This window comes from Camellia sinensis, chromosome 6, assembly GCF_055761805.1.
Source record: "Camellia sinensis isolate YWXY chromosome 6, ASM5576180v1, whole genome shotgun sequence".
NCBI classification, from domain to species: domain Eukaryota; kingdom Viridiplantae; phylum Streptophyta; class Magnoliopsida; order Ericales; family Theaceae; genus Camellia; species Camellia sinensis.
The window spans coordinates 35,893,273-35,904,852 of NC_138966.1; the positions used below are offsets into that span (position 1 = coordinate 35,893,273).

General features: G+C 35.8%; 1 protein-coding gene across 1 annotated transcript; it reads right to left on the bottom strand.

Moving 5' to 3' along the window:
* Positions 1-713: 713 nt before the first annotated feature.
* Positions 714-10,253, bottom strand: LOC145792266 (cycloeucalenol cycloisomerase-like). Its single transcript, XM_082873044.1, has 4 exons — positions 10,150-10,253; positions 9,791-9,832; positions 2,159-2,269; positions 714-2,057 (listed from the first exon to the last, which is right to left on the bottom strand). The coding sequence occupies exons 1-4, from the start codon at positions 10,165-10,167 to the stop codon at positions 1,827-1,829; spliced, it is 402 nt and encodes a 133-aa protein (XP_082729170.1). The 5' UTR covers positions 10,168-10,253; the 3' UTR covers positions 714-1,826.
* Positions 10,254-11,580: the final 1,327 nt, after the last annotated feature.

The window sequence follows — 11,580 nt, forward strand, 5'->3', positions numbered from 1 at the left end:
GGTTGGATGTGATGTTTTGTTTGTTGTGGCTAAAATAGCCTATTTTGTCTTTTATGGCTATTTTAGCCCAACCCAACTTGCCAAACACCACCTAAGTGTCCATCAATATGTACCCACCCTTCCTATATGATTGTTTTTATCCCCTTCCTTCCGCAGACAGATCTATTGAGTGAGAAAAAGTGAGAAAACTATAACCAGAATGATCTAGCTTTTGTCTTTAGCTAATTTATTCCATACTTCGCAATTCCACCAAGTCCATCTTTCTTTCTTCTCTTCTCATCTTTTAGAAGTCCACCACATACTTCTTTCTCATCCAACATCTGAATCTCTTATAAGACCCTTTCCTTTAACACCTCAATTCTGTGAACTTCTCATGATTTCATTTCTTCATATCCTCTTTTAAAAGTTTAAATTTCTTTCTCATCCAACACCTTTGCCTTTAGCACATCAATTCTGCTAAACTCCTCATTATTCCATCCTACAACAATTTCAATTTATTGCTTAGTTTCGACTTCAGAAACAACTGGACGTAAAAAGATTTCTATTTCTCACCTCAATCAATGCCACAACTTAACCATTTTTGTTATTGATGATATTGACCTTCTAGTTGCAGTTTATAATGGGGTCCACTTCTTGCACTCAATGTTCTACCCCCCACCCAACCACCCCAAAAAAAAATCTCTTTACCTTTTTTTGTCATATTTATCTATCATGGTCAACTTTAGTACTTCAGGGTTAAAAAAACAAAAAGAAGAAGAAGAAGAAGAAAACAAGTATAAAGCATCAAAGAAACGGAAGCTGAGGGCTTCACGAAAAAATAATTCATGCATGAGTCTCCGGAAAACAAAAATGACAATCGGATAGGAATTGAGGCTAGCGCCAGTGGATAACAGCTACATACAGAAATCGGGTACTGATCAATAATTCATAAAGCAAATTTTTCCCTGTTAATAAACATGAACTTCACCTAACTATACTCACTTCGAAAGAAAATATTGGATTTATTTTTTAACAGCTTGCTGCTATTTCTCTGTGAATAATTAGATGAATAATGTCAATCTGTACGTGTCTCAGTCATCTCAGTAGAATAAGCCTTAAGAATGAGCGAAGTTTTGTCTAGAAGAGGTCTTGTGCTTTCTGGACATGACCCAAGGATAGAATCATACTTTTTTTTTTTTTATAAGCGATAGAATCATACAGACATGAAGTGTTTAACTTGCAGTAAATTACAAGAGACATACAACAAGATACCTTACAATTTGTTTGAGGTAACCTAATGACTACCCTAAAAAACAATGTGTTATTCAGATAATGCTGAAGCCAGATTCATAGCAACAGAAAATGGCAGGCAACAATTTCAATTTGATGAAGCAAAATATTCAATATTTAACTCAAACAATAATACACCAAGGACTATATTATAACAATGCAACTAACAATAATCACAATCCAAAAGCATAAAGTCAAGACGTGGATTTAAGCAAATAGACACTTTATAAAACAAAAATGAGTTTGGAACTTAGTTGCCACCGGGTGCGTAAACAGCCTACCATTACTACTGTTACCGCCATAGTCAGCAAAAGGGAATCTGTACTTTAGACACTTAGAATAGTTATTATGATTTTTATTTTTTTTAAATTGGTTGCTGATAATCATTATGAAGAGTTGGAGCATTAGTACTTTTTGTGGTAAGAATTATACATATTTTGGGATAAGTGTCTCTATAATAATGCCTATAAAGACCATTAACCATACCAGATTAAGATATTTTGATACTTTCTCTTTCATTTTGTCTTTAAACCTAATCAATCTGATAGATCATGCACTTAAAACAGCCAAACAATAATGTCTACATTACTACATACATTGGAAATAGCTACCGTCTCCAGGTAAGCTATGAAATAAGAAAGAGCTAGAATCCATGCTGCCTTGGTAACCCACTGAATTTTCTCTGGAAAGTCAGCAATAAAATGTTGCAGTCTGCGCAGTGTTATGTTTGACGTAACATGGTAAAATAGGAAGCAAACATGCCTAAGAAGAAAAGTTGTGTGCGGTACCTACAGAGAATAGCAAAGGTTCAGATTGCATCCTGGTAAAACAATAAATGGTTAGGTTAACTAAATGGAAATTATATAAACATTTTAGAGTTACAACTTACATTATTCATCTTCCATGATGGGAAGGTATATGAAGCTCCTAAAACTGTGAAGAAATAATGGGTCCAGAAGTAATTTCCAACATAGCTGAAAATTATTATCCAGACACTGGCCTGCAACAGTAACAAATTTACAGTTAAAACCAAGAAAAAAAATTAGCGTAACTAATCAAATGGCAATAAGGGCTCGGTTTCACTAGCGTCACAACAACCACTAAAGAAGCTAAAACAACAGCCAATAGAATAATCAAATGATTGGGACAAAAGCTAGCCAATGAAATGGCTGAAAAATAATGCAATTGGGTGGCTGAATAACAGCCTAATGGACTGGCTATATGGTGCCTGCCATGCTCGAATAGCAGGTCCATGAAGTCCCATAACTCCAATTTGACATGGCCAGCAGCTCATGTGGTTTGGCTACTGTGGGATATATTTTCTAAGTACCAACACGTGGCCAAGGTGACGCCGATGTGTCAGCCGAGGTGCCATGTGTCCTACTTGTTATGCTGAGGTCATCTCGGATAAGCTGAGATTACCTCCGAAGATATCGGAATCTGAGATAAGCGGATGAGGGGCAAGAGTCCTAGAATGAGAGAAGACTTCAGTTTGTATTAAGATAAGACTCTTAGAGAGTTTATCCTAATCTTACTGGGAGTCCAAGATTAGCAGTAATCCTGAGTCCATAGAAGTTAGGCTTCTATTGGGACTAGGTTTATGCTGGCTATAAAAGAGAGGCACCCCCATGGGTCTAAGGTATGCTTTTGATACTCAAGCTTGTGAGTTTAGCACTTGATTTATCTTTGAAAGATATACTGACTTGATCGTCGGAGTGCCCCCGGGTTGACGAACCACCGCCGGAATCTTCTCTTTTTGTTACAGGTTAGCCAGGTGCCATCTATTCTGCCGGTGCTCTCCAGCTGATTACTAAGCGGGCAGTGTGGTCAGAAAATCACTCACACAATTTGGTGCCGTCTGTGGGAAAGAAAAAAGAATAGATGTCCAATGAAAGAAAGAAGAAAAGATGGCCAATGACGGACAGAAGGATCAGATTGAAGACAACGCTCCTGTTGGGAGTGGGAGACCTATCAACCTCGACGTTGAAGGGGACGACCGCAACACAGAAACTCGTGACCAGAGTCACGGAGTGAAAGACGCCGGCCAGAAAGGTGACGCCCCAAAGACAACAGATCGAAGCGGATACTACAACGAAGATGACCTCCAGGTATGGAAGGATAGATTCATGCGGAGGAACGAAGACCCTTCCAGAAGGGATGCAAAGACAGGGGGCATGAGCGCTCCCAAGGAGATAACATTCAAGTATAGAAGAACTTATCCTAAGTGAGCATATCCCGGATTCCAGATCCTAGATCCCAGATCCTAGAAGACATGATCTCGGCCTAGATGAGTAGGTCCGAGAAGAGAACAGCTCAACCCGAGTGAGCAGATCCAAGATTCTAGCAGACAAGATCTCGACACTTAAGTCTGAGAAGAGAAGAGCTCAGTGAGCAGATCTCAGATCCCAGAAGATAAAAAAAGAAAACACACAAGGTTGGACTGCAGCTAGCCAGGTTGAAGACCTTTTATAAGGTTCGCAAAGGAGTATGTGGAAGCCATGCAGGGGGCAGAGAGAAGAAGAATATGTTTACCACTTGTTGAAATTTGTAGCAATTTACAAGTTGGTTAAACCGATATATGTTTACCACTTGTTGAAATTTGTAGCAGTTTACAAGTTGGTTAAACCGATATGATGTTTACCACTTGTTGAAATTTGTGGACAATTTACAAATTGAAGTTAAACCGAGAGCATTGTTTGACACTTGTTGAAATTTGCGGACAATTTACAAGTTGAAGTTAAACCGAGATCATTGTTTAACACTTGTTGAAATTCTGTGTGAATTTACAAGTTGAAGTTAAACCGAGATGATGTTTAACACTTGTTGAAATTCTGTGTGAATTTACAAGTTGAAGTTAAACTGAGGTCATATTTAACACTTGTTAAAATTCTGTGTGAATTTACAAGTTGAAATTAAACCGAGAGCATTGTTTAACACTTGTTGAAATTTGTGGACAATTTACAAGTTGAAGTTAAACCGAGAGCATTGTTTAACACTTGTTGAAATTTGTGGACAATTTACAAGTTGAAGTTAAACCGAGATCATTGTTTAACACTTGTTGAAATTCTGTGTGAATTTACAAATTGAAGTTAAACCGAGATAATGTTTAACACTTGTTGAAACTCTGTGTGAATTTACAAGTTGAAGTTAAACCGATGTCATATTTAACAATTGTTGAAATTCTGTGTAAATTTACAAGTTGAAGTTAAACCGAGGTCATATTTAACACTTGTTGAAATTCTGTGTGAATTTACAAGTTGAAGTTAAACCGATGTGATATTTAACACTTGTTGAAATTCTGTGTGAATTTACAAGTTGAAATTAAACCGAGATCATTGTTTAACACTTGTTGAAATTCTGTGTGAATTTACAAGTTGAAGTTAAACCGAGATGATGTTTAACACTTGTTGAAATTCTGTGTGAATTTACAAGTTGAAGTTAAACCGAGGTCATATTTAACACTTGTTAAAATTCTGTGTGAATTTACAAGTTGAAGTTAAACCGAGATGATGTTTAACACTTGCTGAAATTCTGTGTGAATTTACAAGTTGAAGTTAAACCGCGATGATGTTTAACACTTGTTGAAATTTTGTGTGAATTTACAAGTTGAAGTTAAACCGATGTCATATTTAACACTTGTTAAAATTCTATGTGAATTTACAAGTTGAAGTTAAATCGAGATGATGTTTAACACTTGTTGAAATTCTGTGTGAATTTACAAGTTGAAGTTAAACCGAGGTCATATTTAACACTTGTTGAAATTCTGTGTGAATTTACAAATTGAAGTTAAACCGATGTGATATTTAACACTTGTTGAAATTCTGTGTGAATTTACAAGTTGAAGTTAAACCGAGGTCGTATCGGAAGAAGATTGGTTTAAACACTTGTTGAAATTTTGTGTGAATATACAAGTTATTGTTAAACCAAGGTCGTATCGAAAGGAAGATGGTTTAACACTTGTTGAAATTTTGAGAAAAATTTACAAGTTGAAGTTAAGCCGAGGTTATAATAAAGGATGATGGTTAAAACACTTGTTGAAAATTTTTGAGAAAAATTTACAAGTTAAAGTCAAGCTCAAGCAATATCTGCGTACTTGCCGAGACTACCAGGTTGTCAAAACTTGAAATATGGAAAACTGAAGTCTTGATAGAAGACATTGAGAAAGTGACAAGTCCTAAGCAACACTTGTGAAAATATTTGTTACAATATTTTCAAGTGTTAGGACAAGGCCGAGATGAGCAAGATTAGAAGTTGTGACAGAGGTATTTTATCCGAAGAGATTGCACAGTCAAGGTGTACTTTGAAGACATGCAAATTATTCTAAGTGTAGAATCATACAAGAGTAGAAAAAAGAAGACATTCATTCAAAGAAGAAATTAGAGAAATGCATTTAAAGAAGAAAGAAGGCACTTCGGCCTGAATATTGAAAAATAAATTATTCAGACTACAAAAATGGCACGCCGGCCGGATTAAAAGCATACAAAGAAGGACAAAGTACAAGGTACAAGGTACAAGGAGTAAAAGAAGGAAACAAAACTACTCGGCATCAATGGCAGGATATAGAAGACAGTTGGGAAGACTTCTCAGCAGCCTTCTCGGCCTCGAGCTCAGCATCGATCTCCCGAAGAGTTTGATCAAAGCTCTTCTCGGCGATTGGCACCTCGGAGTTTGAAGGCAAGGATTGAAAGCAAGAATCTGAAAAAAGACACAGAAAACAGAAACAAGAATGTAATTCATAATCAAGAATGGTGATGAAGCTATTAGGAAATCAAGACAAAAAGATTGCACAGGTGTGTCAAGCCAAGAACAGTGGCAGAAATCAACAGATGTGTGAACAGTGTGTATTCAAGAAGACGACAAAGTTCAAGAATAAAGCCAAGTGCATAGGCACTAAGTAAGTATGTAAAGAACAAGAAAGTAATGACCCAGACACGATGCTAGCAACAGAAAGCAGATATGGCAAGAACAATGCCAGGCGTTCAAACAATTGAAAACTTGAAAATAGACGAAAATAGAAGACAACAGAGGGCAAGTAAACGGATTCAAAAGAGTTATGAAAGATTGAGCTTAATGAAAGAGTTTATGAACCTACCAAGAGAAATGAACGCCGATATGAAGATCGCCGGAGTCAAATAGATGACTGGAAGTCGGGAACCCACCGAAGAATATGAGTGGAGCTGTTGCAAAGCTCTTGGAGTTTACGAATTAATGGAACAAGAACCTCGGCTAGGAGGTGTGATCTCAAGTAGCTTGGAAAGCATGAAGCTTGATACTTGACAGAAGTGGACAGTAGAGTCCGGGGAACTTTGAGGTCGGCGAGTTTGATCTCGGACAGAGGGGCACAGATGAACGAACAGTGTAGGTTCCATCACCTCATAATGCCGAGGTAATAGAACCTAGGGGGCAGTTGTGGGGGTATATTTTCTGAGTACCAACACGTGACCAAGGTGACGCCGACGAGTCAGCCGAGGTGCCACATGTCCTGGTTGTTATACCGAGGTCATCTCGGATAAGCCGAGGTTACCTCCGAAGATATCAAAATCCGAGATAAGCGGATGAGGGGTAAGAGTCCTAGAATGAGAGAAGACTTCAGTTTGTATTTAGATAAGACTCTTAGAGAGTTTATCCTAATCTTACTGGGAGTCCAAGATTAGCAGTAATCCTGAGCCCATAGAAGTTAGGCTTCTATTGGGACTAGGTTTATGTTGGCTATAAAAGAGAGGCACCCCCATGGGTCTAAGGTATGCTTTTGATACTCAAGCTTGTGAGTTTAACACTTGATTTATCTTTGAGAGATATACTTCCTTGATTGTCGGAGTGCCCCCGAGTGGACGAACCACCGTCGGAATCTTCTCTTTCTGTTGCAGGTCAGCTAGGTGTCATCCATTCTGCTGGTGTTTTCCCACTGATTACTAAGCAGACAGTGTGGTCAGAAAATCACTCACACACCTACCATATCATCTTCAAAGATATCCAAGTAAAGTGCAAAATCAAAAACTGGTGCCTAGGGATGAGAACCTCACGGGGTTCAATAGTGAACAGAATTTCCATTATCAAATCCTATTTGTATCAAAAGAAAGAAAACAAGCTCCTTTGTATATTATTCGGGATATGTGCCTCTTTCTAAAAGAAGAATATTCCCATTTCAGAAGCAAGTCTCTGGTCGATATAAGTAATCCTTACAAAATAAAACTGCAAGGTGATGCAAAAGGGGGAATTTTTTTTTAAAACCTCTTAACAGTTCCAATCAAGGTTCTAAATATTGGCCGGTACGGAACGTACCGACCGGTTCGTAACGGAAAATGGGAGTGCCGAGTCGGATACTCACCGGTATACCGGTGAGAATGAATTTCGCGTCCGTAGCGGCCAATTCCCGACACGTATCGGCTTGAATCCGATACGTGAGCGATATAGTGTCCGATTCGTTTCATGCTCTGTTTTTTGTTGAAGGTTTTTCTCTCTGTTTGTATTTGTTTCATGCTCTGGTTTTTTCTTTCTTCTTTATTCTTTTGTATTCATTTATAATATGCTTCGAAGAAACGAATCGTGATAACGGGAATGAGAGAAAAATACAAACAGAGCATGATTCATCCCTAACAACATCAGCTCCGAAAACATATTCGGTTTGTTTATAATATGTTTTTTTTTTCTTCTTTCTTCTTTTTTTCTATTTTCTGTAGTTATTTTTTTATTTATATTATGGTATGGAATGGTTTTGTTTGGTAAGTTGTGTTTGGTTTGTTTATAATTTGTTTTTTTTTTCTTTTTCCTGTGGTTATTTTTTTTATTTATATCATGGTATGGGATGGAAATGAGATATATTTTAATATATATTTACAATTCTTCAAATATTTATATATATATATATATATTAGGAGCATTTATATATATTGAAGCAAAGCTCTACACCCGTCCCACTTTGTTTTTCTATTTCAGTCTCCCATGTGGTGATTAGTTTCTTTGCAGAGTCCAACATTATGTGCACCAAATTCTGAATCATATTTTTCCGATCTAATCATTTATCTAACATAATGATGAGAGGTGGAGGTTAGTATTGTATTAGTACCTTAGTATTGTATTAGTACCTAAAAAATAACATATTTGTGAAAAATTAGTAATTTTTTTATAAAAAAATATTCACAAATATTTTACTTTTTAAGTGTATCTAGATAGTGTCTCTAGATAGTATTATTATTGTGTTGAATATTTTTTTTTATTTGATGGGATCCTTGATTTTTTTAAATAACCAAACTACATATAATAAAATATTAATAATACAAATCAAAAAAATTTAAGAGCTTTTGTTTGCTTGAGGGGGGATGAGACTAAAGTCACTTTGATTATTGATTGAAAGTGCATTAAAATAGATAAAAAAAAATTTGTTGATTTGTAATAGATTGTTTGTATGCGATTATGACTGAAGCGAATGATTTATTTTCATGTCCCTCTTTCTCTTATTAATTTGTTGTGCATGTGAAAGTATTTCATTGTTGAAAAAAAGTAAAAAAATATTTCCACATCAATTTTATATTAAAATTTAACATATATGCCAAATAAAAGCTTGAGACTAAAATAAATACATATCATTTAGTTGAAAATGAGTGAAAAGTGCCTCTACATATCAAAATTTTGATTAAAATATGATAAATTAAGGCTAAAAGAGTCAAAAAAAATACATAAAATTGAGTTTTAAAGGGATTGCTAACGATTTTTGAAATTTCACAGCCGCGACGCCCGATACCCGATACCCGATACCCGATACGTACCGGTCGATACTCCCGATACCGATACTCCGCGATCGATACCGTTACGTTACCCGATACCGCGATTTAGAACTATGGTTCCAATCATCTGTTAGAGACCTTTTCAAAGAAAGATAAGAATATAGCAGGAGAAGAAGCCAAAGTCCACAATTGACTGGCCCAGAAATTTGGTCACCAAATGAAAGGCCCTACAACAAAAATAATATGATCACTCGATAAAATTTAGCATACAATTGATACGAAACTTGGATCATCAAACAGTGGAAAAAACAAAACATAGAACATGTGAGAGTGGTGACAGCTACATCAACTATTAAAAGGCTATAGATTTATAGTAGAATCCACCTAAATTATGGTCTGCACATAAATGAAGATTGGATTTAATCAACACAAGCTTTATTTCAAGAGAAGAAGAAGAAGAAGAAGAGATTACATGAAAGCATTGCCACTAAAGACAAGGCAAGACAATCCTAATTTAGTGATTGATTTGTAACCAACATTGTTTTAATTTTTACCTTCTAGGCAATTCATAAGACTTGATTCACTTTTCAGCACTGTATACGGTATATACCAGTAAAATGCATGACAACGTAACTACTATTTTTCTTTCTAGATCTTTACAAAATCATAGGTACATCAAATATTAAGTCGTAGTAGACCATGGAGCCAAAAAAAATACCGCTAATCACATTGCTATGGTTAAAATATCCATACAAGCTTACAACAACAGATTTTTTATTCTACAAAAAAATACTTGCCTTCACCCAATAACGATCCTTCCAACATAAACTTCTATCAACCTGAAAAAATACACCAAAATTTCAAAGCCATGTGCACATCAATAGTTTAAAGAGGTAAGATACGAAAGTTTTCTATCCTCTTAGGCAATCCAGTTGCTAAAAGAAAGCTATATCGAAATGTAATTTTAGCTAACTGGGAAGTTATACTCCAGAAGCTACAAATGAGTTTACCAATTTCTAACTTTCCCAAGGAACAAAATGTTTAGGTAGTAGTAGGCACTTAGACTCATTCTTGTTAAGATTTTCTACCATGCATCAGAACAAATGAAAACCCAAAAGTGGAAACAGTAAGATAACCTAAGTACATAACAACTTACCTTCCCAACAAATAGCATTGGTATCAAGAAAGAAGGTACTGCTGAAATCAATCCCAAAACCAAGTACTCCAATTCTGTAAGGTTCTGTCCATTACAAGAACTGGCAGTTTAAATAGCGTCTAAATCATATGTGACTGCATGTGTGTGTGTGCGAGAGAGAAAGAGAAAAAGAAAGAGATTGTACTCAAACAATATATACAGAGTTATGAGAATTTGCTCACGTATGTATGCATGTGTGTTTGTGTCTATGTGAAGCATAGATAAGTTTGTTGTCCAGCACATATATATTTATATATTCTACACACAAGAGTGAGCATATATGCATAAAATAACACTAAACATAACCAAGCATATGAAGAGATATCAAGAAAAGAAAAAAAAAATAAAGTAATGTAAATTTAAATGGACTCCCTTTTGTTGTGATCTCAACCCCCCACAGTAAAACACCAACATTGCTTGAATTAGGAAACCCATATCACTGATCATACTAGCATAACTCAAAACCACCTCAAATGCAAAAAAAAAAAAAAAAAAAAAAAAAAAACCAAATTTTGTAATGCCAAATTTCCACTACCCCTCATAGTAAAATACCAGTGGTGCTTTGAATGAAGAAACATATATCACTGATCATAATAACTCAAAACAACCTTAATGCACAGGATTCAGACTTCAAAAAGCCAAATTGCCACAACTTACTGGCTTTATGACTTCTTGTAAATCAAAACAACTAAAACATTAGATTTAATATATTTCTGATTTTCTCACCTTCCTCAAATTTTTTATCAACCAACCAGAGGGGAGAAGAAAGTATGTTCATTGTTTCCAGTATTAAAAAAAATTAAAAAAAAAAAAGAAGGCACAAAATTATTTTATTTCCTCAAATCAGAATTGTGACTGTTTTGTGTTGTGTTTCAAGAGGTAAAAGACTTGCCTTGTAAGCTTTATTTTAGTCACTTGCTTTGCCATCCTTTCACACTATTTTTGAGCTGGTTTTCAACTATAAAAACCTCTGTTTTTTAGTCCTAAAAATGATGGTTTGAGCCTATTTTGAGCTAGGGGGTTGTCTCACCTTTTTGCTCTTTGGCTTGTGAAGCCTTTTGTGCCATTTCTTACCATCTTTAAATCAAACTTTTTGGCCCTTTTAAACACTGAAATCCAGAGTTATTTCAGTGGTAAAAACCAACTTTTGAAGTCCAAAATAGGAGGGGTTAGCCTCCCCTCCTTGTATCCCACTAGCATGCCTAGTTAACATCACATGGTAGCATGTTTTTGTGGCTTAACCTAACTTAATTCAAACATGTTTTAGCTACTTTTTTGGCATGTTTTCGCTCTGCTTTGGGCTGGTTAAGTCCTTTGAGACATGTATTGCATGGCTATAGTGTAATGGCTTCACTAGCTTGGCATTTTAGGCCTTCCAAGATGATTTGCTTG

Coding starts and splice junctions, on each gene's coding strand:
- LOC145792266 (XM_082873044.1), bottom strand. Junction 2,270..9,790: donor AGGATCGTTATTGGGTGAAG/GCAAGTATTTTT, acceptor TTACTGTTGCAG/GCCAGTGTCTGGATAATAAT. Junction 2,058..2,158: donor CATCATGGAAGATGAATAAT/GTAAGTTGTAAC, acceptor TATTCTCTGTAG/GTACCGCACACAACTTTTCT.